The following is a 24566-nucleotide window of genomic DNA, read 5'->3' on the forward strand; positions in this document are numbered from 1 at the left end:
CAAACTATTTAGCATGGGTGGAACATGGACAAGGGAACACAGGTGGAAACTTAGTACCCAGATGAGCCACAGAGACATTAGAAAGAATCTTGTCAGTGTCAGAGTAGTTAACAAATGGAATATATTAGGCAGTGATGTGGTGGAGGCAGACTCTATACACAGTTTTAAATGTAGATTTGATAAGAGCCCAATAGGCCCCAGAATCTGTACACCAGTTGATTGACAGTTGATAGCAGGACCAAAGAACCAAAGCTCAACCCCCTGCAAATACAACTAAGTGAGTACAACTAGGTGAGTACAGAGGGTGAACCACAGGATGGCTAGACTTAATGATACTGAATACAACCAAGAACACTGGGTCAACAAACCAAACATGTCACCAGGAGCATCTCAACTGGCATGACAGACTTTGAACAAAATAAAGGCACAGATTTGGACAATGGGTCAGAATGGCTAGAAACCACAGTCTAGCAGGGCACTAAGGAGCCAGAGGGTTCACCCCTGCCAGTAAACATTTCCAGTCTGCACAACACCAGGAGCAACAGCCAAACCAAAGATATAAAACGAACTCCCACCAATTCCAGTTCGGCTAAAAAAGCAGCCAATGAGCAAGACTTGCAATTAAGAAACAGAGCCACATAGAATGGAAGGCATTAGTTCCAGGCTGAGGTGAAGAGGTCTGCTTTGAGAAACCCAAACAACTTGCAAAGCCAACTGAAGGATGAATTGGCAGAAGTCCACTCTGGAAATGGGACAGAAATGAGAAACTGTCTGCAAAAATGTTAGACACACCCCCACACATGAACCACACAGAGCCAAACCCAGAGAACCCAAAATACGAGGTACTCACAGAGTCCAACTCCACAGAGGAAAGGACCAAAGCAATCCTCTGCATTTCAGGCAATAAATCACAAGAGAGCATCAGAGTGCAACCCATCCTTAAACCAAGTCCTTGAGGTTGCCATCATCATGAGGTTGCATCCAGGGGTCGACCCCAAAGAAGCATTCATAAATTTTAACATGTGGTTCATTCAAAACAGGAATTTTCTCAAATATAAATTATTATTTTATATTACCATATTGTACATATTTAGGCACTGGCTAGGTTAGGCTAGGTGTTTAGGGCCTGTTGGCGATTATTTGTATTTGTAGTACACGGCGGGTGAAGCATTTAAGCGTTGTGGTTCGAACAAAATTCGTCAGTGAAGCACTTGTTCCGGAAGTGTTCGAACGTCATCAGTTGTGAGTTGTGTGTAAACTGTTTTTCATTCATAAACAGGGGGTTTGGTGGATGTATGGAATGGACTTTGGGATGGACTTTGAAGCCTGAAGTGGACTTTGGGGTCTTTGTTTAGAGGACGGGCTGCAGAGTGGAGCCAAATCATAAAGCCCAAAGAGAGACGAACATGCGGCAGAGCCTGTCACACCAACATGAGGTTGCAAACTGTACTCTGTACCCAATGAATAGGACCGACCCAGCAGCCCTGACCCACTTGGTGAGCACTGGTCACAGAGCCCCTACCCTGGACTGAGGCATATATAAACAGGTTGAGCATCAGAGGAGGAAGGTACCAGGTACAATCCAGGCACAGGACCAAGCCCCAATAAGCCTGAAGTGGAAACCAGCCAACCAGAAGCCATCAAAGGGCCAGTGGAGTCTGTGTCCATCAGTCCCAAAGGAGGTGAAAGAGACAGAACAGAAGGAACCAGTACAGCATCCAGGTTTTATCCAACACCAGCCGAAGATGTGCATTCAAGTGGAGCAGAACTGCATGTGACAAAGAAAGGGAAGCCGACTGAAAATACCAGAAAAGGCCTAGTCGGGTCCGAACTTGGGATGGAACCGACCAGGTCTTCCTTATGTTTACAGACTGGCTGGGAGCCCAAACCAGCCAGTTATAGAGGTAGGCTAAAACACAAACCCCCAAGAAACAAAGATAGGAAACCACCACACATCAAACCAGGTGAAAACTCAAATAGCAGAACAAGACTCAAAACCAGCAATGAAGATGCCCTACCATGAACCCTAATCATTCCCTGAACCAAGGGATGAATAGGGACATGCTAAGAAGCATTCCTCAGGGCCAGGGATAACATCCAAGCATCCACTTGTAGAAGAATCAGGTACTCACCTAATTGTGCTTGCGGGGGTTGAGCTTTGTCTCTCTGGTCCCGCAAACTGTCAATCAACTGGTGTACAGATTCCTGAGCCTACTGGGCTCTATCATATTTACATTTGAAACTGTGTATGGAATCAGCCTCCACCACATCACTGCCTAGTGCATTCCATTTATTAACTACTCTGACACTGAAAAATTCTTTCTAACGTCTCTGTGGCTCATCTGGGTTGTCAGATGGGGCTGACACCTGGGGCTCAGGTGGGGCTGTCTGAAGGTAGTCATATGGAAGGACACCCACAGCAAAGCAGAGATTAACTTGACCACCTGAGTCTAACCACTCTACAATGACCGAGAGGAGCTGTAATCACCTAGTTGTGCTTGTGGGGGTTGAACTTTGTCCCCTTGGTCCCTCTCTCAATGTGAGGTATCTTGCTGGCCCTGGACCGTTAACACCAAAGATTTAATATCTTTTGTCATCAAACCCACTGCAGCAGTGGTGGTGGTGGTTGAAGACCACTACCACTGCTGCAGGCCCTGGAAAATCCAAGCACTGAGAGTCCAAGAGCCGGAAAAATGAGTCGGATAACCTCCACCTCCCCACTGCTCTGCCAAAGGGGGCAGACTGAAAAGGGGCTTCTATCACAAGAATGACGATAAATAACCCATTTGGTTATTAACCCCTTCAGGTTAATAACCAAATGGATTATTAACAAAAAGGGGTTAAAGCCACTTGTGGAGCACAACATCAAGGTACTGCACCACTTAAATGACTGACTAGCTACACCAACTGATCTATGAGCTCCTGGTGCAGCAACACCAAGTGGAAGCGAACACCTAGTAACAGTGAGCAGCTGCTATTAGGTATAGTAATGAACAACCTAACTAAAAGAATGCTCATTTTCCGAGTTGTTTAGGTTTGCCTTGCTGTTGTCACTTGTTTAACTCAACCTTTCTGTTGGGTGTTTTCTCGATGAAGGTAATCGAGGATCCAATGCTTTCTACACCTCTCTAAGGGAGCCAGGTTGTGGCGTCTGGTTCCCGGTAGACTTCCAACGGGTCAGAAGGGTCACCTATCATTCTATCATCTAAGGCTCCACACCTATCAAGTGTGACTTGATAGGTATGGAGCTGTCCAGAGCAGCTGGCAACAGGAAGCAACCAAGTTGACACTCCAGAAAAACAGAATGACTTACCTGAGGAACTAGAAGATAAGATAAGGGGCTCCAGCATGGTAAAGGCCAATGCTATGCCAATGACAGTCACCTCCGATGCAACCCACTAGCCATGAAGAGTCAAAGATACTGCCATTTTCAGGCTGAAAATAATGCTGTTAAGCTGCACCTTTCCTCTTAGAAAGGAGGGTGCTTACCCTCCTTTCTAAATGTGACGAAGGATAAGCACTGGACTGACTCAGCCAAAGACAAAAGACAGTGACATGGCATGCCGACAAAGAGGACAAAGAGCATGCAATTCCCTAACATGGAAGCCTTCAGTTAAAGCAAGGAAGGTGTTACCTTGAAAGTAACATTTAATGAAGGAGAAACATGAACATGGGGAGAGGCGATGAAATCTATGATGGCATCCAGAGACTCGTGGGTCCAGAGGAAAATGTGCAGGATGAAGATGGAAGAATGCCCCAGCAATTGAAATAAAAAGAGGTGAAGAAAAATCTAAACCAAAATCTAAAAGCAGAGGTTCATAGTACCAACCTAGAAGATATGACAGTACATTATTTATACAAAATAAGTGATGCTCTTAAATAACCCTGGCAAAGAGACATCAAACAGGTAACCAAGTGAGATTAAATCTACCTCAGTAAGGACACGCTCACACTGATACCAGGAAAACTCTATAAATTAAAAGCCTGCTTAGTCACCTTTCTCTCATTCAAGAGATGAGAGAGCAGGATTAAAAATGCCAGACTATGTAGATTAGGCAAACGATCTATTTATGTTCTCCCACTCATCATCCGAGGAGATAAAAAATTCAGAAAGGCACCTGAAGTGTGCAAAGAGAGAGAAGAGTAGGGAATCAGGAAGCTGAAAGAATATCACAGCCAACAAAGCTCTCCGTTTGAAGCAATGTAATACACCTGTTCAGATAATGAACCACCAGCAAACAAATGGTACTCTGTAACCATTTAACACAGTTTATGAATGTTTAAGATAAATATTTATTATTTTGAAAGGAGATAGTAAAACTATTTTATCAAAAGTTATAGTTATGAAACATTAGCATCTGAGGTGTTCCCCTTTCCTTACTTACTCTTATATTTAGCGCTCATATTAATTCTCATTTGCTTTGGGTAAGAATCTTGTACTTACGCTTGATCATGATTCCCCTAAGCCAATGCTACAAGACTTAGGTTAACTTCTGACCATCTCCGGGATGCAATTCACAACAAATGTTAAACTCCTGGGTATCTATTTACTGCTATGTGAACAGAGGTATCAGGTTAACCCTTACTCTGCTACATCTTGGGCTGTAAATGTGGGTATAAGCTGGGGCTGGGCAAAAAAATATTTGAATTATGTGAAAATTAATATTAAATGTTAAATAAATCTCCAACTTATTGGCTTCAGCGTCGTGAAAGTTTCATCCCAATATTTTCAGACATGGATTTTAGACAATTTTTTTTTTAAAAGAATGTTTGTTGATAAGGAGAACAGCTCCTATTAACTGGAACTGAGGGATAATGCAGTAATAAGGAGATGCAAGCACCTGTCCGATGCACAAAGAAGAAGAATAGTAGTTAGAAGTGTCCACAAAGTGGATATGCAGCTGATGCCTTTATAGCATTGCTGAGTAATACATAACACCAATAATACTGAGTATGTTATTATGCTCTATTTTGTTATATATCATACAAATACATTGTCCAATTGTGATATCTGTTACTTTCAACAATGTCCACAATTTTTTTTTTTCAAAAAAACTTTCAAGCTTGGCAACAAGTTCCTTTCTGGGGGAACCCCCTCGGCTCCCCGGAGCTATCCGGGATGATATGAATGTATTAGACCATGGTATCAGTCAAGCGAATTGAGTTCTTAGAATTTCAAACTCTATTTTCTTCGTCTCTTTAGGTTGTTTTGATGATTAGGGACCAGTTTAGAGTTTTTTCACTTATATAAAGTATACATCTCTATCCCTAAATAATTATAATTATCCCTATATTTTTGGGGGGGGAGGGGGGGGGGGTATTTTTTCTTGACTTCATTCCAACACATATTGACCTACAACTTTCACATATTCGAGTACGAATGCCAAAAAATGTTTATTAAAACATACAAGTAAATCAATGAATTTGAACTACCTTATACATTGTCGATAACTTCAACTTTAATTATCTCTAAAACTAAAGTTTCAACTTTGAGTCAGCTTCAAAAAATCCAGTTTCTGACCGATTCTCACCATTTTTACATATAATTTGCGCAGCTGTCTACAATTTGTTCTACAATCCTATTAGAATGGATTTTTCATAAGCCCTAAACGTTTGGAGTTATAAATTTTGCTGTCTGAATTTGGTGCATATTTCTAATGCCATATTAAAAAAATTTTTTTACAGTAAACTAAACTGAAAATCTATATTTTAAATCTATTAAAATGAAGATCATATACTATTCTGAGAGCATAATAACACTTAATGAACAATTGGTGATATTTAATATTTTTGCAGCTGATCTGAAAACCTAAAATTTTCAATATTAAATTTTATAATTATTTTTAATTTTCTTGTTTTTCAAATTACGTTGGTGATCATTTAGACACAGTTGGAGCATTTGCCTAGTAGATTATGCACAAAAAATTGTAAAGTGTTAGAGCAAGTTTGAAAAATTTAACTTACGGTACCATCGGGTCCAGTCGATGCCATGTACGATATGTACACCATGTGCAGCTTAAGGGTTAAAGGAAATGTGCCCAACCATTCTGTGATATATAGCCATCAGCTGATAAGATGATGATGTCCAGAATGGCATTCCTATCCTCCACACTAGCTATTCTGAATGAAAATAGGATTTAGTCAGCAACTTACTCTAGATGTTTCCTCCCCACTAATGAAGACCCGCTGGTAATGAGGGACATAATCTGTCTCATCCAACTGAAATTCTTTTTTATCTTCCTCATCCACAGCAGTTTCTGATGGCTCATATTTAGATGTTCGTTCAACAGCCCTGATAAAGAAAAGATGAGAGTACAAATTAAAGCAGTTTCTTAAGAACTCTTCAACAGACAACAGAGATAGGTCATGGAAATGGTAAATATGTAAATTCAGTCACTCAACCAAGTGGAAGAACAATTTTCTATGCCATTTTACTGATTTACACACACTTTTCACAGCAGTGATTTAATAAATATTTTGTCACATATATCCCCCCTCCCTTAGGTATAATTAAAAAACAAAAAACAGCGTTGAATGTAATGAAACGCCCTTTTTGGGCGAGTCCCGGAGGCTCCCCGGAGCTATCCAGGCTGATAGGGATAGTCCTAACTTTTGGCATTAGTCGATGTGGGCGAGTTCTAGGCCTACCAGGGACCACGGCCAGAACCTGGCCCCCTCAGAGAGGCACGAGGAGCATTGGGCCATAGAAATGCACATGTGATTCTGGAGCATTCTATATCTGCAATCGACCGGGACAGGCACCCAGAAAGGTAAGCACCTCAAAACAAACCCCCTATTCTGGTGAAACCAATGAAAATAACGAAACAAGAAACAAGAACTCCCCCAATTGAAAACGAGCAAACAAGCATAACGTCACATGAGTCGCGCCGCATGTCTGTGCAGCTCCCCCCTCCCCGGGAGGGGGATGGAAGGAAGCCCCAGACCCCCGCGCCGGCGATCCACACCTCAGTTCCGAGGCTGGATATCCAAATACACGAAAACCACCGACCAGAGGGAAGGAGGGTTGCCAGGGAGCCTCTGGGACTCACCCTGAAATGGCGTTTCATTACATTCGACACTGGTTTTCTAGGGGGAGCCCCTACGGCTTCCCGGTGCTACTTCACCAGAGACTAAAGAAAAAAGGGGACTTACCCAGGAGGCGGTCGGTGCTCCACAACTCAACTCGAAGTCGAGACAGGCTGCAGCCGCCGACTCAAAGTGACACAGACCCGACTAGATCCAGGAATGTTAACAAGGTAGCATACAACCAGGACCCTTTTGACTGCCAAAAACCCCATGCCCGAATGTCAGCCCAGGACATGTTCCCAAAGATGGCAGCAAGAGCTGCAAACTTAGGAACGTCATGGGCATGGGGATAGACCGTAGGCTGACTAGACTTAATAACCCTGCAAACGACCTGAGAGACCCATACCTGCAAACAGGGAAGAAGGGAAACTGGATCAACCCAAAGCGCATCCCTACAAACAGAAGCCGTGGTGCGCAAATAATAGCGAAGGGCCGCAACCGGACTCAACACATAACGCACCCCCGGCCTGACCAACCAAGCATGAACAACTCAGGGACCCCTCCGGAAAGCAGCAGTCTCATTCTTTGCCAACAAGAAAAAGAGCCTTCGTAAAACAATCCTGAACCGAAAGGGGCCACAACAATCTGAGGAGAAGAGAGATAGGAGAAAACACTGTCTAAAGACCAGGACGGTTCAGGCGGCGCATGAGCAGGATAGAGGTGAAACAACCCACGAGACAGCTTGTGAAACAGTGCAGAAATAACATTTATACCAAAAGCAAGCTAAAGTGGCCAGCACTACACGATACGAGGCAACAGTATTCGGCATAAGATGACGGTCCTGGAACAACCACCAGAGAAAGAACACCACCACCCGAACCAAAAGCGAAGTACAACAACGAAGAGTAAAAGAGAAACAGAAGATCGCCAGGAAACTTAATTCTGCCACCGAGATGAAGCCCACAGGGTTGACACCATCAATGAAGACACCTGATCACCATACAAATGGTGATAAACTCGAGTCAAAAATACCAAATGCAAAGACTCGAGGAGAAGAGCAAATCACTCTCGTAACGGACCAGGCCGATCTTCTGAAAGAGGCGGAGCCGTGGAAAAACCTCCGGGTTCGGACACCGGGCAAGCAGTGCCTGAAACCATGGCTGAGCCAGCCACCATGGGGCCAAGAGGATTACTCGCCCCTGGTAAGTCTCCAAGCGAGCCAGGACCTGGAGCAACAGCTGAACTGGGGAAAAGAGGTACAGGAACCCCCCACCCCGACCAGTCCTGCCGAAAGGCGTTCATCATGACAGTCTCGCAGTCAGGTAATTACTACTTCACTGCTTTGCACAGTGCAGTGGTAAATTAAATGCAAGTCATTGGAAAGTAAGCTATATAATTAAAACTAATATTGATGAGGACTTATGACACTACATTTTTGTCGAGAAAATTTAAATCTCAAAACATTTTTAGATATTTTTTGCACTTCTTCCTTTTACAGTATCTGCTTTTGCTGAAGAAAATTTACAATAAAAAATTAACTATACTTTCAACACAGAAATACCTACATCTTAGAAGCAATACATACAATACACTAAGTTGGCGATGAAGTTTCAGTTTGTCTTCAATTTGCTCGATTGGAAACTGTGCCACTTCATAAGGAGCTGATATTTTATTGACCCTGGTAGAGTCCTCTGCTTCCATCATTGCTTCAATGTCCTTGAGGGTTTTGTCAACATGGAACCCACTGTGGTCAAAGACTGGACTCTCACTACCTGCAACAATTTTTATTTTATTAGTTGGCTAAAACACACAACTGTACACATGTTGAAAGTACAGTAAGCATCAAAATTGCACTTTCAACAGCAATACACCTGGCTACAATATGGGCACCAATGAAAAGTAAGGGTGTGTGTAGGGAAAGATAGTAATAGTGTGTAATTACTTAAGTGTAGTTACAGTATGAAAGCTACTCTCGTGGTGGCCCGTCTTCCCAGTACTCTTTGTCGTATAATGCTTTGAAACTACTGACAGACTTGGGTACCAGGTTGACCCCAGGCACCAGTGGGTACCCCATCTATAGTAATAACACAGTGGAACTTCTATACTCATCATTAATCCGTTTCTGACAAATATGGAAACTGACGAATATGTTAACACTTTATCCACTTTCAAGCTTGGCAACAAGTTCCTTTCTGGGGGAGCCCCTTCGGCTCCCCGGAGCTATCCGGGATGATATGAATGTATTAGACCATGGTATCAGTCAAGGAAATTGAGCTCTTAGGCCTACCGGGGACCTCGAGAGAGACCCTGGCCCCCTCTGAGAGCCCCGTGTAGGTGGAAGCATTCTATGTCTGCCATCGACCGGGTCAGGCACCCAGAAATGAAGGCACCCCAAAACAACCATATCTGGTAAAAAATTGCTACTGAAAGCCGAGCTGTTGGACAGAACTTCCCAAACGAAAAACGAGCAAACAAACATGATATCACGACCATCACCACGCCGCTGTCTACACAGCTCCCCTCTCCCCGGAAAGGGAAAGGGGGAGCCCCAGAACCCCCTATCCACCCCCAGTTCTCTGGCTGATGTGAAACCTGGTGGTCGTGTGACTCTGGCACCAGACGATTTCCATTGCTGTGCCTTGTGATATGGTCCTGTCCTGTGGCGGTGTGTGAGCCAGGAGTAATATCACAAGTATTCTGGCTGCATGCGCCTAGCGTTACCTTCCCTAGGTGCCCTGTAAGTACTGCCCTTGTGGCTTGGGGTTCCCTTCCTCAAGTAGCTTAGGGTCTGCCTCCGTGGGGTCTTTTGCTACTCGGTGATTGCCTGCCCTTGGAGTCAGCTGGGGTGTTTCATGCACCACTGTTTGTCTCTGAGTAGGAAGTAATTTTGTCACTGGTAGGGGCGCAAGGTACTGTGCAGCTAGTTTTTCTCATATATAGCGGCCAGCTCTGTTCTGCCTGGGTCGTTGTCCTCTTGCAGGGTTTTTCTTTTGTTTTTCTGCCTGGTGGGGGTCTGCCCTTGTTGTTGATACCTCTTATAAATATTTGGTGGCCCTCTACTAGGTCCCCGTGAGTGTACACGTCCCGGGGGTTCAGCTATTAGTAGTTCGCGGCACCGGTTAGCAGTACCTTGCCTGGGCTACCCTTAGCAAAGCATCTAAGGGCCCTGGAAACCCCCATTGGGGATTAGTGGTTCAATGTATGTGTCCCCTGGGTCCCATCTTGCTTTGTGCAAGTTTGAAGGTTGCTCTGTCCCCTTGTCTCAGGGTGACAATCACCAGTTGTGCCTTCATCATGCTGCCTGTTGAGTCAGTGACACCATCGACCCGGAGTTCTGCAAGTGGTGTTCCTTGCTTGTACTCCAGTTCACCCAATTCGCTGATCTTGATATTCGGGTGCAGGCACCTTCTGCATTGCATGCACATTTTAGATTGCTGCAGTGCGCTAGGTTGTTTTATGAACCGGATGCCTCGAGACTGCCCCATTTGGTTATAGGGACCTGGACTTGGGAGGCTTTAGTCGCCTCAACTTTGATTTCGTCCGCACCCTCTTGTCCTTCCCCTGCTGTTGTTCGTCCTGTCCTTCCCCCTTGCACCCGACTCCAAGCTTGGGGGGCTTGGGCCCCATTTGACCTTGCTTGGGTTTTGGTACCCACTGAGTGGGGCTTGTTTTTGCAGGGAAGGGGTGGGGTTTTCTTATCCCCCCCCTCCCTGTACGAGTTTGATACGTCAACCCTCTCCCCAGGTTCGGGGTTGAACCCTGGAACCCCCAAGTGTTCCCGGGTCCCTTTGGGTACTTCAGTCCCTTCCTTCCGGAGGTTTTCGGCCTCCCGCATCCCACCCCATGAGGTGTGGGAGGCCATTGCGGCTGACTTCCTGCACGACCTGGATTACGCCTCGATAATGGATTCTACCTCTTTTGAGTTCGGTTCTTCCTTTCTCATTGGGTGCGTTACAAGATTCTGGAGTCGTCCTGGTTGGCAGACTGTCCTATCTTTTCGTTGGGGGCATGGCATACGTTCTGTCGGTCCCACACGCTTGAGTGGCAAGAGGCCTTACGGTTGTTCAGCTTTACCTGGAGGGGTGAATTTGAACACCTCAATGCATGTTTGTTCATCCCTGCCCTTCCTTTGGCAGCTTCTCGTGCAAGTTCGCCCTTTCGGCAACCCTGGTAGCTGAGGACTTGCATGCCCATGGCCATTTGGCTACAGTCCTTCATTTCTTTTCCCCCTTCTCAAGCTGCCTTCGAACTGGCTTGAGGAGGATGTGAAGGTGCTGGGTGCCGATCCTGAGTCTGATGCACTGGTCTCGGCGGTGAGGGCATCGGCTGCTCTGTTGAAGCTATTTGTGTCGATCCTGCGGGAGGCAGTGTCTCTAGAACATAAGAATAAAGGTAACTACAGAAGGCCTATTGGCCCATATGAGGCAGCTCCTATTTATAACTACCCAATCCCACTCATATACATGTCCAACCCACGCTTGAAACAATCAAGGGACTCTGTTCTTTGATTTTCATCTCTCGTGTCATCAGGCAGTGCTAGCTCAATCCTTGGAATCCGCTTGGCCCGTGGCTCTTAGGTTTTCTATGCCTTTTTGTTCTTTCCTGTTTACAGAGTCTGCGGTGGTGCAGTATTTGCAGGCAGCAGATTTTAGTTGTCGTCTCATGTCTAATTTGTTGGTTTTCCAGGGGGGGGGGGGCTCTTCCTGGAAGGGTCGTGCCAGGGCTCGGGGTTCCACCCGTCGTGGTAGGCCAGTAGTGCCAGTTTCAGAGTGTTTTTTTTCAAAGCCGGCACAGCCTTCGGAACCGAAGATGACTGGTAGGCATGGTGATCGCTCTGGTCATAAGTCAGCTTTTCGTAAGGGGTATCGGTCCTTTCACGGTTCATCCCATTGACGGGGCGATGGTGGGAAAGCTCGCGCTGTTTGCTCACACCTGGTTGTTTCTTGCGGCCTGCACTGGAGTTAGGTGGACCCTCCTACTTCGGGAGGTTCAGGGCTGGCGGGGCAGGCCTCTTCTCCTGCACTCTTTAGGGTCATTTTGAAGTGGGTTCGCTTGGGCATAGTCGAAACATCTTTGTCCCTCAGGTGAATTTCCCACCTGTTTCCGGTTCCAAAACGGGACTGCGCGGACCTGTGGTTCATTCTGGACTTGTCCCATCTCAACCCCCTGCGTCTATTGCCCTCCTTTTGGATGACAACTTTGTCTCTGGTCCATCTTCTTTTGGAGAGCCAGGCGCTTGGATGGTGTCCCTGGACCTCCAGGATGCGTATTGGCACATCCCGATTCATCTGGGGTTCAGGGACTGGCTTGGTTTTGTTGTGGGGCATCAGGCTTACCGCTTTCGTTGCCTCCCGTTTGGTTTGAATCTGGCACCTCGTGTGTTCACATGCCTTAGCCGGGTCACGGCGTCTTCGTCTCTTAGGGGTTCGGATTTTGGCCTACTTCGACAACTGGCTGGTATGGGCTCCCAGCCGGTATGCGTGTCTGCTCGCCATGAATTTGGTTCTTTTCCAGCTCACCGGGTTCGGGTTCCTGGTGAGTTGGAGGAAGTCCCATCTGGTTCATTCTTGGATTCAGTGTTGGCTGGGTCTTGTGTGGGACTCTCGGAATGCTTCCTTGTGGAGGCTCTGCTGTGCTGTGGTTGAACCTTCAGCCGTTTCTGGAGGGCCCCCAAACCCTCAAGCAGTTGCTTGAGGGTTTGAGCGGGAGTCTGAACTTTGCAGTGCTGGATGGTGTCCCTGGACCTCCAGGGCTGGATTTGGCTTCATTGGCTGTCCTGGTTCCTTTGGGGGGACGTCCCTTTCGCCTTTCTTGCGATCATTGGGTTCGACCAATGGGTGCCTGGCATCGGCTGCTGCGTTGCTGGCTTCCTCTTCGGGTTTTTCGTGGTTCAACGACTTGGAGTCTACCCAAACCCTCGCTTGATGTGTTCACGAATGCGTAGTCTCTTGGCTGGGGCTTTGTGACCAGTGCTCACCAGGCCGGTCAGGGGCGGTGGGGTCTGTCCCTCTGTTGGGCCCACAGCACGGTGCGGGAGTTCGTGGCTGTGTGAATGTCTCTCAGGAGGGTTTGGGTCCTCTCGGATTGCTCCCCAGTGGTTCATTGCCTGAACAACGGGGGTTCGATGTGGTCCTTGGCTCTTTGAGGCTGGTAGCTTTGGGTGACTCATCTGCTAGGTTATCGGGGTTTGGCTCTCCTGCTGGGTTCATGTTTGGGTGGTGTCCAACATCCTGGCCGTTCACGTTTAGAGGGTGTCCAACATCCTGGCAGACGGCCTGTCACAGTTCATCTCTGTCCACGGAATGGACGGTCGACGTCGACTCGTTCAGTTGGCTCTGCCGGACGTATGGGCTCCTGGAGGTGGACCCCTTTGCATCGGTGTACTCGAAGTGTCTCCCAGTATATGCGGCGCCCTACCCGGACTGCAAGGCCATCGGGGTCGATGCCTTCAGGCAGGACTGGTTGAGGTGGAGGTTACCTGTACCTCTTCCTCCCGGTTCTGCTGTGGCTCCAGGTCCTGGCTCGCTTGGAGACTTACCAAGGGATGGTAATCTTGTTGGCCCCTTTGTGGCTGGCCCAGCCTTGGTTTCAGGCGCTGCTTGCTTGGTGTCCAAATCCGGGGGGTCTTCCTGCAGCTCTGCCTCTTTCGGCAGATCAGGTCAGTCCGTTACGTGGCTGGCTCGATCTTCTCCTCAAGTCTTCGTGTCTGGTCTTTCTGATGAGGGTCTATCACCATTTGTATGGTGAGCAGGGGCTTCGTTGATGGTGTCCCACCTGCGTGTTTCGCCTCGGCAGCAGTATAAAGTTTCCTGGGAGTCCTTTCATTATTTCTTGTCCCTCCGTAGGTTTTCTTATATTTTGGATTGGATTGTCTTGTATTTCCATTCTTGGTTGTTTCAGGACCGTTATCTTAAGCCGAATACTATCGCCTCGTATCGTGCGGTGCTGGTGGAGCCGCTTCAGCTTGCATTCGAGGTGAATGTTAATTCTCTGTTCCGCAAACTGCCTTGTGCGTTGTTTCACCTCCAGCCTGCTCATGCACCGCCTGAGCCATCCTAGTCGTTGGACAGGGTGCTCTCTTTTCTCTCTTCTCCTCAGTTTGTTGTGGCCCCTTCATTTCAAGATTATTTTTCTAAGGCTCTTTTCCTGTTGGCATTGGCTTCTGGGGGTCAGATTAAGGAGCTTCATGCTCACCTCCGGCACAGAGGTTTCTGCTCTTTTGGTCATGGTGGTCGGTTTGTTCGTTTGCAGCTGTCTCCTTTTCTGGCGAAGAATGAGACTGCTGCATTCCGGAGGGGGCCCTTGGGTTGTTAATGCTTGGTTGATTGCAGCCGTTGTCTCGACTTCAGGTTGAGGAGCAAGTGGCAACCACCTCCTGGGTAAGTCCCTCTTGCTTTATCTTTGGTTAAGTAGCTCCGAGGAGCCAAAGGGGCTCCCCCCCAGAAAACCAGCGTTGAGTGTAATGAAATGCCATTTTCTGGGCAAGATCCGGAGGCTCCCCGGCAACCCTCACTCCCTCCGGTCGTTGGTTTTGACATCCAGCCTCAGAACTCGGGGTGGATAGCCTGCACGGCCAGGCTGGGGCTCTTCCTTTTCTCTCCCGGGGAGGGGGGAACTGCACAGACAGAAGCGCGGTGACGGTTGTGACATCATGCTCGTTCGCTTGTTTTTTGTTTGGGGAGTTCTGTCCAACAGTTTGGCTTTCAGTAGCAATTTTTAACCAGATAGGTTTTGTTTTGGGTCGTCTACCTTTCTGGGTGCCTGACCCGGTCAATCCTTCCAACCACACCGGGGTTTCTATTGGCCATTGCTCCTGGTGTCTCTCTGAGGGGGGCCAGGTTCTGGCTCGTGGTCCCCGGTAGGCCTAAGAACTCCATTCACTTGACTGATGCCATGGTCTAATACATTCATATCAGCCCGGATAACTCCGGAAAGCCTCTGGGTCTCACCCAGAAAATGGCGTTTCATTACATTCAACGCTGGGTTTTTTCAACTCAGTTGTGGTCCTCACAGCTTTCCTTTTTGGTTGTTTTTCCTCATTAAGCTTTGTTGGGGCTATGGTCACTTCTTTTTACAAAGATAATTGCAAAGAATTGCAAAAAGAACAAAAATTATCAGGAGAAATTAGCAGATGTATGCCCGACACTGCACAAGGCTGAGTGAGTGGGCTTGCTGACTGTGTGATGATTCTGTACTGAGTGGTGGGTAACGAATATGGAAGTACAGTATTGTTTTTGTCATCAAAATGTAACGAATATAGAATCTGATGAATATATGATGTCATGATAAGAGTCATCATAGCCTAGGCTACCTCCAGGTAAGAGTTGTTCCTGGGCATTCCCTCCATAACTGAAGGCATATTCATATCCGGGATAGGATAAATGTGTAAACACATGTGATAAAGAATGTAGAAAATAAATATGAGAGATTGAGAGTCAATAGGATATACAGTATTGTGAGGAGGAAGAATTGAGGCAATGCACTTTCTCCTGTATGAAGTGGAAATTTCCAGAGACCGATAGTCTGGCGATTTCAAAATGAAATGGAGTAGAGAGTCTGGACCGATCACCTTCTTAGGAGACAGTGATGTCATGCCGACGAGACACCCAAGGGCAGAAAATCGTCACTTCACCTCATAGATTCTAGAGTGGCTGGATGCCTTTATCTGTACAGTACCTATTTTCCCAAGCTTGTTTCAGCACCCACGAGATGCCCAAACCAAATTACATCAATATGGGACAACCAGGAAAACGGTGTACTAGAAACTGCTCTTGTTTAATAGTCAGATTCACCAAGATGATGAAGAAAAATGTGCCGAGGGTGTCACATTGCAGCGATCAGGAGATTGACCCACTGAGGCGGCCGTGTGTCATCAAAAAGACGTCGTTCCTCGTTAGTCACACCTCGATAGAAGAGACAGGGATTGGTGCTACAAGAAGGTTACTGTGGCATGGAGTCTACACCGAGGAATACACAGGAGGGGAACGAAGACAACCAGTAGCCAGAGAGGAGTGACTCAGCTACCGACTGAGCCATATATTCCGATAGTGTAATTACCTAAGTGTAATTACAGGATGAGTGCTACGCTCGAGGTGTCCTGTCTCCCCAGCACTTTGTCGTACAACACTTTAAAATTACTGACGGTTTTGGCCTCCACCACCTTCTCACCTAACTTGTTCCAACCGTCTACCACTCTGTTTACAAAAGTGAATTTTCTTATATTTCTCCAGCAGCTTTGTTTCGTGAGTTTAAATCTATGACCTCTTGTCCTTGAAGTTCCAGGTCTCAGGAATTCTTCCCTATCAATTTTATCGATTCCTGTTACTATTTTGTATGTAGTGATCATATCACCTCTTTTTCTTCTATCTTCTAGTTTTTGCATATTTAATGCCTCTAACCTCTCCTCATAGCTCTTGTCCTTCAGTTCTGGGAGCCACTTAGTGACATGTTGTTGCACCTTTTCCAGTTTGTTGATGTGTTTCTTAAGATATGGGCACCATACAACCATTGCATATTTCAGCTTTGGTCTAACAAGTTGTGAACAATTTGTTTAGTATTTCTCCATCCATGTATTTAAAAGCAATTCTGAAGTTAGAAAGTTTAGCATAGGCTCCTCGCACAATGTTCTTCATGTGGTCCTCAGGTGAGTTTTCAATCTAGAACCACCCCTAGATCCCTTTCTTTGTCAGAATTCTTTAAAAATTTCTCACATAATTTATAGGTTGTGTGGGGTCTATGTTCTCTAATTCCACATTCCATAACATAGCATTTATTCACATTAAATTCCATTTGCCAAGTGTTGCTCCATATACTTATTTTGTCCAGGTCTTCTTGAAGAGCATGACAATCCTCTAAGTTTCTTATCTTCCCTATTATCTTAGCATCATCAGCAAACATGCTCATATAATTCTGTATTCCAACTGGTAGATTGTTTATGTAGACAATGAACATTACCGGTGCAAGAATTGAACCCTGTGGTACTCCACTCATGACATTCCTTCAATCTGATACATTGCCTCTGATTACGGCCCTTATTTTTCTGTCAGTCAGGAAATTTTTCATCCATGTTAGAAACTTACCTGTCACCCCTCCAATATGTTCCAGAACAACCTCTTATGTGGAACTATGTCGAGAATAGTGTGAAATAGAGAAAATAGAGAATGAAATAAATGAATAGAGAAAGTGTGCGAGAATACCACCAACCAGTAGACAGGGACTGGGGGATATGCACTGTGGAGGTATGCCTACAGGGACCACAAGATAAGGGCGTGTTGTATTTTTTTTGAGAAACTGTAGAGGACACTATAGAACTAATAAAATTTCTAGAGGCCAGAGGCCGAAGTAGCACAGGCTACTTTTAAGCACAGGCTTAAGCTACTTTTTTGTAGCACAGGCTAGTTTAATAACAAAGAGGCAGTAAAATGTAGTTATAGCTCTATGTCGTGCCAACTGTTATGCAGTCACCCTAAACTGGCCATTAAAGTCCTCACGACCATGATAGACCTTGGCTACAAACTAACTGTTCACTATCAACAGTTAGCCTGAGGATACATTGCTGCACAAATCACTGGGAATTATTGTCTAAATATTCATACTTTGAAAGTTTCCATTTTTTAAAGTCACTTCTTACACCAATGCCTTGACTTTACACAAAAATTATATGATCTGCCTTTTATGCTATTTTTGTCTGAACCAGCACTAATACCAGTGCCATACTCTTCTGCAAGCTGCCTTCACCATTTGCCACGATAAAGTTTTACTAACAACATGGCCTTATTACCACACAACATAACTTCTTACCACACAACATGACTTCAACACACAAATAACAACAGATCAGAAAAGACAGTAAGAATGCTAGAGGAATGAGAGATGAGATTACACACCCACACAAGGAAAAAAAAACAGTCAATATGCCTACCCTCACAGTAGGTCTGCATGCCTCAGAAAAAAACAGCATTGAATGTAATGAAATGCCTGTTTTTGGTAGGGACCCCAGTGGGTCACTGAAACTAACATAGATAGTTCTCCATTACTGGGTCACATCAGTCCCAGCAGTCCTGCTTGGCCTACTAGAAACTACAGACAGAACCTGGCCCCCTCTTAACAGAGGCACACAGAGCGAGAAACTTTTCCACCCTCACTGGAAAAGCATCCAGAAAAATCAGCAAAGCTTTACAGCAACCCGTCCTCAGATAAAGTCTATTCTATCCAGTGGTCGACCCCAAAGACGCATTCATAAATTTTAACATTCTCTTCATTCAAAACAGAGCTTTCTCTAATATAAATTAACATTATTATATATTAGCATACTGTGCATATTTAGGCACTGGTTAGGTTCGGTATTTAGGTTCTGTTGCCGAGTATTTGTATTTGTTGTATGTGGGTGAAGCATTTACAGCGTTGTAATTCGACCAAAAGTCGTCAGCGAAGCACTTGTTCCGGAAGTGTTCGGATGCCCCGGGGCCTCGTAGCCTGGTGGACGGGGCTTCGTAGCCTGGTGGACGGGGCCTCGTAGCCTGGTGGACGGGGCCTCGTAGCCTGGTGGATAGCGCGCAGGACTCGTAATTCTGTGTCGCGGGTTCGATTCCCGCACGAGGCAGAAACAAATGGGCAAAGTTTCTTTCACCCTGAATGCCCCTGTTACCTAGCAGTAAATAGGTACCTGGGTGTTAGTCAGCTGTCACGGGCTGCTTCCTGGGGGTGGAGGCCTGGTCAAGGACTGGGCCGCTGGGACACTAAAGCCCCGAAATCAACTCAAGATAACCTCAAGATGCCATCAGTTGCGAGCCGTGTGTAACCCATTTTTCATTTATAAACGGGGTTTGGCGGATGCATGGAATGGACTTTGGGTCTTTGTTTAGAGAACGGGCTGTTTACAGACAACTACAAAGTTCATGGAAAATGAAGCACTGAAATGGCCAAATATCTCCACAAAGAATTCACTCTAAACATCTGGTTCACTTAAAACCCATTAGTAATGATGACTGCCATAAGGCAACCTGGAGCCTCAGCCCACAGCCAGTTCCAATGGTTAGTATGGAGCTGATGAATAATAAACAGACAAACCTGGTATAAGAAACAGGGACCCTTTAGGGCTCAGCCAGAAAGAAGTGTTTCATTACATTCAACGCTGGTTTTCTGGGAGGCGCCTCTTGGTGCCTCTTTTTTTTTATTAGGGGCGAGGGGGAGTAAAGAGGATGGAGAGGCATAGGTGAAGGAAAGTTAGAAGTGGGAAATACAGTGAGAGTTGCGAATGCAAGTCTGCTGTCTGCCTTGCTGACACGATGTGTGGGTGTTGACAGCTAAGCTAAGCTTGCTCTCTCTTATCAGGGAGCTGTGATTGTGTGAGAGGTTCTTCATTTATTTATTTTTTATTTATTTATATACAAGAAGGTACATTGGGTTTATGAGAGAACAGATCATTGAAGTTATACATTCTTGTAAAGCCACTAGCACGCATAGCATTTCGAGCAGAAGGCTCGTGAAGTGAAGTAGGTTCTTCACATGTGTTTCAGCATACAGTATATGGATGTCCATAGATGAACTGTGTAGCATTCATATATACACACTCCGATGCTTCCACACATGTTATGTTGTTCTGTTTAAGGCTATTTATTTTATTATTATTGTTTATTGATTTATATAAACATGTACAGTATATATATTTAGATATGTTGTATATACACAATTTTTTTCAATTATTGGGGGAGGGATTTCTGGTCAGTATTTCATCTGGAAATTATGTACTGTGGGGCTGGGTTTCCATCTAGTAAATTGAGGCTCTTGGGCCACCAGCTGTGGGAGCGGGGCATCTCATCGTGGAGTAATTTAACATTGGGTCCTCTAACATTTCGATGGTGTTCCACACCCTGATGGCTTGATGCTGTAGTCTGATGTTTAGTGACTGTATATTCAGGGGTTCATGGAGCTCCTGGACTGTCTGATCATATGGTGGACAGTGTTTTGCTGCTCTCCGTAGTGCCTTATTTTGCACTGCTTGTAGTTTTTGAATGTTAGTTTCTTTAAGGTGTGTAGTGGTACTGGTGGATATTCTAGATGCAGCCAGACTAGAGCCTTATGTAGGTGTATCTCTATGTTTGTACTGAGGTTTTGGAATCTCCTCAGTTTTCCTAAGGTTGCTTTGGTTTTGTTTAGTCAGTCCCTTATGTGAATTTTTATCCCTGTTTTATTGATCATGAGTCCCAGTATTCTGTCTACATCCGCATATTGGATCGAGCAGTTGTCAAGGATAATGGGGTCTGGGTTTCTTTTTGCAATGTGTATTATCTGGAATTTTTGTTTATTTGTGCTAATCTTCCATTGCTTCTCAAAGTTATTTATGAATTCAAATGCTGCCTTGGTCTTGTTGGCTAGTAGTGGCTTTGATGGTCCGGTTGGCATATTACTTGGGGTGACATCCTTAGCATATGTGATGTATTCTCCATGTTGGGGGTTAGGGTAGGTCAGCTGTATATATGTTGAATAGGGTAGGAGAGAGGCAGCTTCCTTGTGGTACTCCACTTTTCAATTCTATTACGTCACCCAAGTAGCTATCGATATTAAGCCTAGCAGTTCTGTCGTCTATAAAGCTGCAGAGCATAGCAGTAAATCTCTGTGGGAGTCCTAGCTCCGATATCTTATATTTTAGGCCTATGTGCCAAACTTTGTTGAAGGCTTTCAAAACGTCTCTAAGCACTATATTATACTGATCTTTTTTTGACATTGCGTTGGCTATATGCTCATAGATCAGGGCTATAGCTGTATAAGCCACTCTGCAGTTTCTAAACCCATATTGCATGGTGTTATACATCTCCTCTTCCATATACTTCACAAGCCCCCCTAAAGCTAACCACAGAAAAGCAGAGAACAAGGGACTTGCCAGTGAGGAGGAGATGGCAGGTATTATTCTGAAGAAGAGACCACAGGCTGGGAAACCTGGCCAAATGCCACACAAGACCAACTAGGTCCAGGGACATTAACCAAATACTGTGCCACCACGACCCTATTAGACCTCCAAAATTTCTCCCCAAGCTTAAAATCAGCCCACGACATGTTGGAGAAGACAGTAGCCTACCCTGCATACTTACAAACATCAGGGGCCCCCAAAGGTAGACCACAGGCTGGTTATCCTTGATGACACTGCCAGCAATCTGAGAAATATGAGCTTTAGAACGAGGGACCAAGGAAAATAGGGGTCCACCAAGGCATAACTGGTGCCACACAGATAGTGGTGAAGTGCCACCACAGGACACAACAAATGATGCACCCCTGGCTGGACCAACCAAGCATCAATCAAAGAAAAGAAGGAGAAGCCTGTAGATGAACAAGCTGCCCACCAGGGCCAAAGGAACAAAACCCCCTCCTTCAGAGTGAAGTATGAAGTGACCCAACCCTGTAGGAGGCAGCAAGATCAAACAAAAACACCACCTTAAAAAATATCAATGACAGAAGAGGGCCAACTGTGAACCAAGGAGAAAAGAAAATTCAAGACCTTGTTTCTCTGAACTGCAGGCTGCTGTCTTTCTGCAGTTTTACAGTGGCAGATTTAGATGGCATTCAATATTAGATGTTTCATCCTCTCCCTCAGTGTGCCTTTCACTATTTGCCGAATATCTATAACTATATTCTCACTCCTTAATGATTTAAAAACTGTCCAAGCTATGCTTTATTCAGAAGTACAGTAAAACCAAAAAGTACCTAATTACATCCTCATAGTTTACTTCCTTGTGCTTCAGCCTCACACTGTATCTTATGCTACCCATTCACCAATTACACATTAAGTGACATTCAGTTGCATGTCACTTAAGACATGCAACTTCACCAGTATAATAATAACTACAATATAAATTAATTGTATTTATATTGAAATCAAATTCTGCTACAATATACCTATTGTGTTTTTACTGTTACTTTATCTGTTACGTTAAGGATCTGCTCAAAACACTATGCATGTTAGTGGCTTCACAAGAATGTAAGGACACCAATGTTATGTACTCTCAACCCACTGTATTTTCTTGTACATAAACAAAATAAAATTTTAAAAAATTATATTTGGAAGATGACATCAGTTCCCAAGGACTGGCTTGAGCCAGTTGTTCTTCCCATTCAGAAACTTGATACTCAATGAGACTTCCCATAAGGATTTTCACTCCATTGCCATGACGATTTGTGTCTGCACACTTTTTGAAGGTATGGTTATTGTATGTAACGTGTGGTTCTTAGAACACCATCGCTACGTCTTCCCCTCTCAATTTGGCTTTTGCAAGCGTCACAGTATAACTGATATTTTACTGGACTTCGAGGTCTACATTCGTGCTGCCTTCACTGTGAATACCTTCATTATTGCCGTTCTTTTTTACTAAGAAAAGTTTTGTGATGCCACCTGGAGATAATATTTTTTTACTTAACTATATTCTCTTGACCTTCATGTCAATTTACCACTCTTCCTTCAAAGCTTCCTCTCTCATCATTCATATAAAATGAGGCTTGGTACCATTTTCTCTGACTTTCTCAACAACATAAAGGGGAACCTGGGAAAGTCACGCCAAACAGTGCGGGCGCCTCCATCCCAAATATGGAAATATCTAATGTTGTGATATTAGATATATATATACTCCTGTCCCCACAATTGTACATTACTCCTATGTTCTTTGTACTATACATGCATTCTTTTGAATCAAAATTTAAATCTGAATTTTGAATTTAGTATACAAAACGTAAGAAATAGGAGAGGTCTTAGGATGCTGCCTTATGGCACTCCTATGATTAATGGTAGAGTGGGAAAGGTTATGTCATTGAAGGCTATATATTAGTGATCAGGCTATATATACTGGTGTCTTACTATGATATGATTTAAGCTAGTTAAGAGCAAGGCCCTGGATTCCATAATGATGAAGTTTATTAAATTAAGTACAAGGTAATTATGATTTACACCATCAAAGGCTTTTCTCAGGTCAATGAAGAGGCCAAGTGGGAACTCACTTTCGTCAAGGGCTGTGCAGATTATTATCAACCAGACTAATAATGGCATCATTGGTATTCTTTTGGGATTAGAAGCAAAAGTGGATAGACAATCTTTTTAAGCTGTAACCATGTAAAAAAAAAAAAAAAGGCTGTGTTTGCTGGTACCATTTCTTGTGAAATTTATTTAATTAAGAGAGATTAAGGAGTTCTTCATGTTTATTTTACATGCAACTTTACTTTTCATTGAACCCTTTTGAAATGAAAGCTTATATTTAAATAAGAAAAGAAAGTTTAAATCTCAGACAATTATTATTGCAAACCCATTTAGTTGGGTATTTTTGGAAATCAAAATTACGTTTCTATTATATTAATGGATGAATTTAATTACCTTTATAAATCATAAAAAAAATTATTTTGTTTATAATCAAACTATATAAATATTTAAAATATTTAAAAAATAACTACAGTACTTTGAATTCAGACAAACCACTTTGTTAACCTTGTAGCACCTAGCACCTAAACACTACACGTACTAGTGGCTGTACAAGAATGTAACAACTTTTGTACTGTATATACTGTATAACACAGACTCAGACACATATTAACACATATCTCTCAGGCAGCTATCCAAACTCTCTTCTCCTTTCACCAATCAGCCCGGCAGATGTTGTGTCCATCATACACTCTCTAAAAACCAAGGCAGGGAACACCAGTGAAATTCCGTCCATTGTGTACAAGAGAGCCTCCCATGCCCTTGCCCCACCCATAGCACTACTGTTCAACAAATCTATAGAGTGTCACACCTTCCCTGATATCCTCAAAAAAGCAAGAGTAACGCCAGTCCATAAAGGAGGCAATCCGGCGGACATAAACAATTATAGACCAATATCAAATCTACCCATTCTATCAAAAATATTTGAAAAAATTATTTACAAACAGCTCTATTCCTACCTCGTAAAATTCGACATACTCAGCCCCTGCCAGTTTGGCTTCCGGTCCCAAAAGAGTACCAATGATGCAATCATTAGTCTCCTTGACATTATCTACTCAGCCCTTGACAAAAATGAGTTTCCGATTGGACTCTTCATTGACCTAAGAAAAGCCTTTGATACTGTTAATCACAACTACCTCTTATTTAAACTCCAGCATTATGGAATCCGAGGCCTTGCCCTTGACTACATCCGATCCTATCTTAGTGACAGACACCAATATGTAACCATCAATGATACAACTTCTTCCACTCTACCAATTACCGTTGGAGTGCCACAGGGCAGCATCTTAGGACCTCTTCTATTTCTTATATATATATAAACGATCTGCCTAATGTCTCTAATATTCTCAAACCTATATTGTTTGCTGACGATACTACCCTTATCTACTCAAACCTCAACCCACATACACTAAATAATGTTGTGAATAATGAATTAAAAAAAGTCCACTTATGGATGTCAACGAACAAACTAACATTAAACATCGAAAAGACTTACTACATCTTATTTGGAAGCAAATCATCAAATGCAATTCAGCTACAGATAGACAACATTAACATCAGTAATAAAAATGATGGCAAGTTT

The 24566-nt window shown here is 44.3% G+C and overlaps 1 protein-coding gene across 7 annotated transcripts in view; it reads right to left on the reverse strand.

Annotated features, from left to right (window-relative positions):
• Positions 1-24566, reverse strand: part of AMPdeam (AMP deaminase) — a 150722-nt gene that overhangs the window by 105997 nt on the left and 20159 nt on the right. For all 7 annotated transcript variants that reach the window (XM_045744113.2, XM_045744108.2, XM_069329007.1 and 4 more), the window contains exons 2-3: positions 8612-8798; positions 6154-6292 (exon numbers count right to left, since the gene is read on the reverse strand). In XM_045744113.2, the coding sequence (XP_045600069.1) occupies positions 6154-6292; positions 8612-8798 (326 nt within the window). The remainder of the gene's footprint in view (positions 1-6153; positions 6293-8611; positions 8799-24566) is intronic.

This window comes from Procambarus clarkii, chromosome 22 (genome assembly GCF_040958095.1).
Source record: "Procambarus clarkii isolate CNS0578487 chromosome 22, FALCON_Pclarkii_2.0, whole genome shotgun sequence".
NCBI classification, from domain to species: domain Eukaryota; kingdom Metazoa; phylum Arthropoda; class Malacostraca; order Decapoda; family Cambaridae; genus Procambarus; species Procambarus clarkii.